This window comes from Egretta garzetta, unplaced genomic scaffold (genome assembly GCF_000687185.1).
Source record: "Egretta garzetta isolate BGI_Z169 unplaced genomic scaffold, ASM68718v1 scaffold16, whole genome shotgun sequence".
Lineage (NCBI taxonomy): Eukaryota > Metazoa > Chordata > Aves > Pelecaniformes > Ardeidae > Egretta > Egretta garzetta.
In genome coordinates this window covers 253,706-256,231 of record NW_009260022.1, presented here as the reverse complement: position 1 = coordinate 256,231, position 2,526 = coordinate 253,706, and the positions used below count along the sequence as shown (strand labels likewise).

At 43.6% G+C, this 2,526-nt stretch overlaps 1 protein-coding gene across 1 annotated transcript in view; it reads left to right on the top strand.

Moving 5' to 3' along the window:
- Positions 1–2,526, top strand: part of DPP4 (dipeptidyl peptidase 4) — a 33,928-nt gene that overhangs the window by 1,318 nt on the left and 30,084 nt on the right. Inside the window, exons 3-4 of the mRNA XM_035896166.1 lie at positions 201–295; positions 415–489. Of these exons, the coding sequence (XP_035752059.1) occupies positions 201–295; positions 415–489 (170 nt within the window). The remainder of the gene's footprint in view (positions 1–200; positions 296–414; positions 490–2,526) is intronic.

The following is a 2,526-nucleotide window of genomic DNA, read 5'->3' as shown; positions in this document are numbered from 1 at the left end:
AGAGATGTCAGAAGGCAGAGGCTATGAGCCTCAGGACTACATTTTGTGAACGTTCTTGTGCTATAAGCATCCTTTCATTACAGAAGTGGAAAACACAACACTGACCAGATTTTTATTTCCTGCTTATAAACAAGGGGAAAAGAGAAGTAACTGGCGAGCATTTCACTTGTTGTTTGTTAGCTGCTCTCTTGTTCTTCTAGGAAATCAGTATCTTCACAAAACAGCTAATGGGGACGTCCTACGTTTCAATGCTGACAATGGAACATCCTCCGTAATCTTGACAAATACAACATTAGTACGTTGACTTATATATAATATATGCAGACATTGGGAAAGGTACTGAATTTAATATTCTCTTCTGTGCATGTCTGTGGAATAAGTGCTTAATGTGTTCCTTTTGCCCTTTGTTGACAGGATGCATCCAAGGCAACCACAGTTATACTGTCTCCTGACCAAAAGTTTGCTCTTCTGCAGTACAGCTATACAAAGGTACAAGTGCACTTTACTTCTCTGAGGATGAAACTGGGACATACAGGTTTGGGAATAACTGAGCAAGAAGGTGGCCTTGAAAGCAGGGATGGCAGAGGCTGAGAGAGCATGAGGGAAATGCAGGAGGAAGGATGGATGAGATGGATGTCTGCAGGGGAACAGTGAAGTTGAGCAGACAGGAGAAGAGAGGCTGGTATTTTCTGTGAGCTTGGCAGAAGAGAGATGACTGCCTGCGTGAGAAAAAAAGCTGGATAAAAAGGGGATGGAGAGATATTGGAAGGAGAGTGAGGCTGGATGGTTCATCTGGGGAGGCAAGCTAGAAGGGTAGATAGGCATGACTGTCCAAGGAGTTGTGTGCGTAAGGAGAAGTGATGGGTAGATATGCTTGTATACATATATGCTATATATGTGTATGGTTGTTACGTTGTGGTGTTAGGACATAAGAATTTAAAACTTGGGTGAATGAAAAGCAGCATGGGCATATAAGAGGAGGCTGTCCTCTTGCACTTGGGTTGAACTTGGGTGTCCTTGTACACTACTGTCAGCGAGCACGTGAAAAGCCTCCAGCATGATGCCTCATCCTCGCTTGGTGCTGAACCATGCGACAAAGGTCAACCTGTGTTTATGCCAGCTGGCATGAAAACCTGGCTCTGTGTGCCACTTCAGGACAGTTACAGAAACGTAATGGAGGTGATAATTTGCCCTACAGTGTGTGCACTGAGAAGCCAGTAACTTTATTGGTGTTTCCTTTTTTTTTTTTTACCTCTAGAGAGCTGCCTGGTTTTATTTGTAAAAAGCTCGTTGCTGGTTTGTGCAGTGTACAAATACTCAAGTATTGTGTCACTGAGCTCTGTTTACGTATTCTGGCTTTGCAGTTCAAGAATGCCTGTCAGGCTCTGCCAGCCACCATCCATGCACTCAGTCATTGCTTTTTTTGCAGTTTTAGCTTCCTTGCTAGGTACTACTAAGCCAGTTACCTTTTGTCGTTCTGAATTGTTCAGAGTTGTTTGACTTTTCACTGCATTATTAGTGCCCACAAAATGCTTTGTATTTTTCCAGCCACCCTAGACGTCCTCTGATGACTTATTGGTCTACAGTATTTTATTTGTTGCAGTCATAAGAGTTAATTTTATTCTAATGCTGAAGCAAGATCTTTTAACCTTTATATAATAGTGTGATTGAAAGTTATGTTATTATTAATCTTTATTGCAAGAAAACAGAGTAACAAAATGAATCATGAGGATGTAGACACTTCTTATGTAATAGCCATCTGGTTGTATAGTATCAAGTTATTGTTTTATATCTTCATACGAATCTTCAAGAACTATCATAGAAGCTAGCATAATTGTAGCATGTCAGCGCCATGGAGTAAATCAAACCTCTTCAGCTCCACATAGTGAACACATTTAAATGTGTCTGCATTATCATCATCATCATCTGTCTCTCTGTAAGTGCCCACCGAGTGCTACAGACTTCAAGAGGGCAGGTTTCTGAGAGAAAGGGTTCATTTCTGTGACACTATGAATGGGGTTAGGTCACCCTGGAGCTGGAGGAACTGCTACAGAAATACTGCTGGGACTTGTCAGGAGCAGGCTGTCCCCATGTGCTGTAAGACAAATTGGCGGGGAAGACCACTGGCCTGGCTGGACAGAGGTCTGCTACTGCGACTAAGGAAAAAAAAGGAGAGCTTACCAGCTCTGGAAGAAGGGGCAGGCAACCCAAGAAGAGTACAGGGATCTTGTCAGGTTATGCAGAGAGGAAATTAGAAAGGCAAAAGCCCAGCTGGAATTTAACCTGGCCACTCAGTACCGGGGAAGATTATGGAGAGGTTCATCTTGAGTGTGCTCACCAGGCACATGGAGGACAATCAGGGGATCAGGCCCAGTCAGCATGGGTTCATGAAAGGCAGGTCTTGCCTAACCAACCTGATTTCCTTCTACGACCAGGTGACCCACCTGGTAGGTGAGGGAAAGGCTGTGGATGTTGTATACCTGGACTTCAGCAAAGCCTTCGACACAGTCTCCCATAGCATTCTCC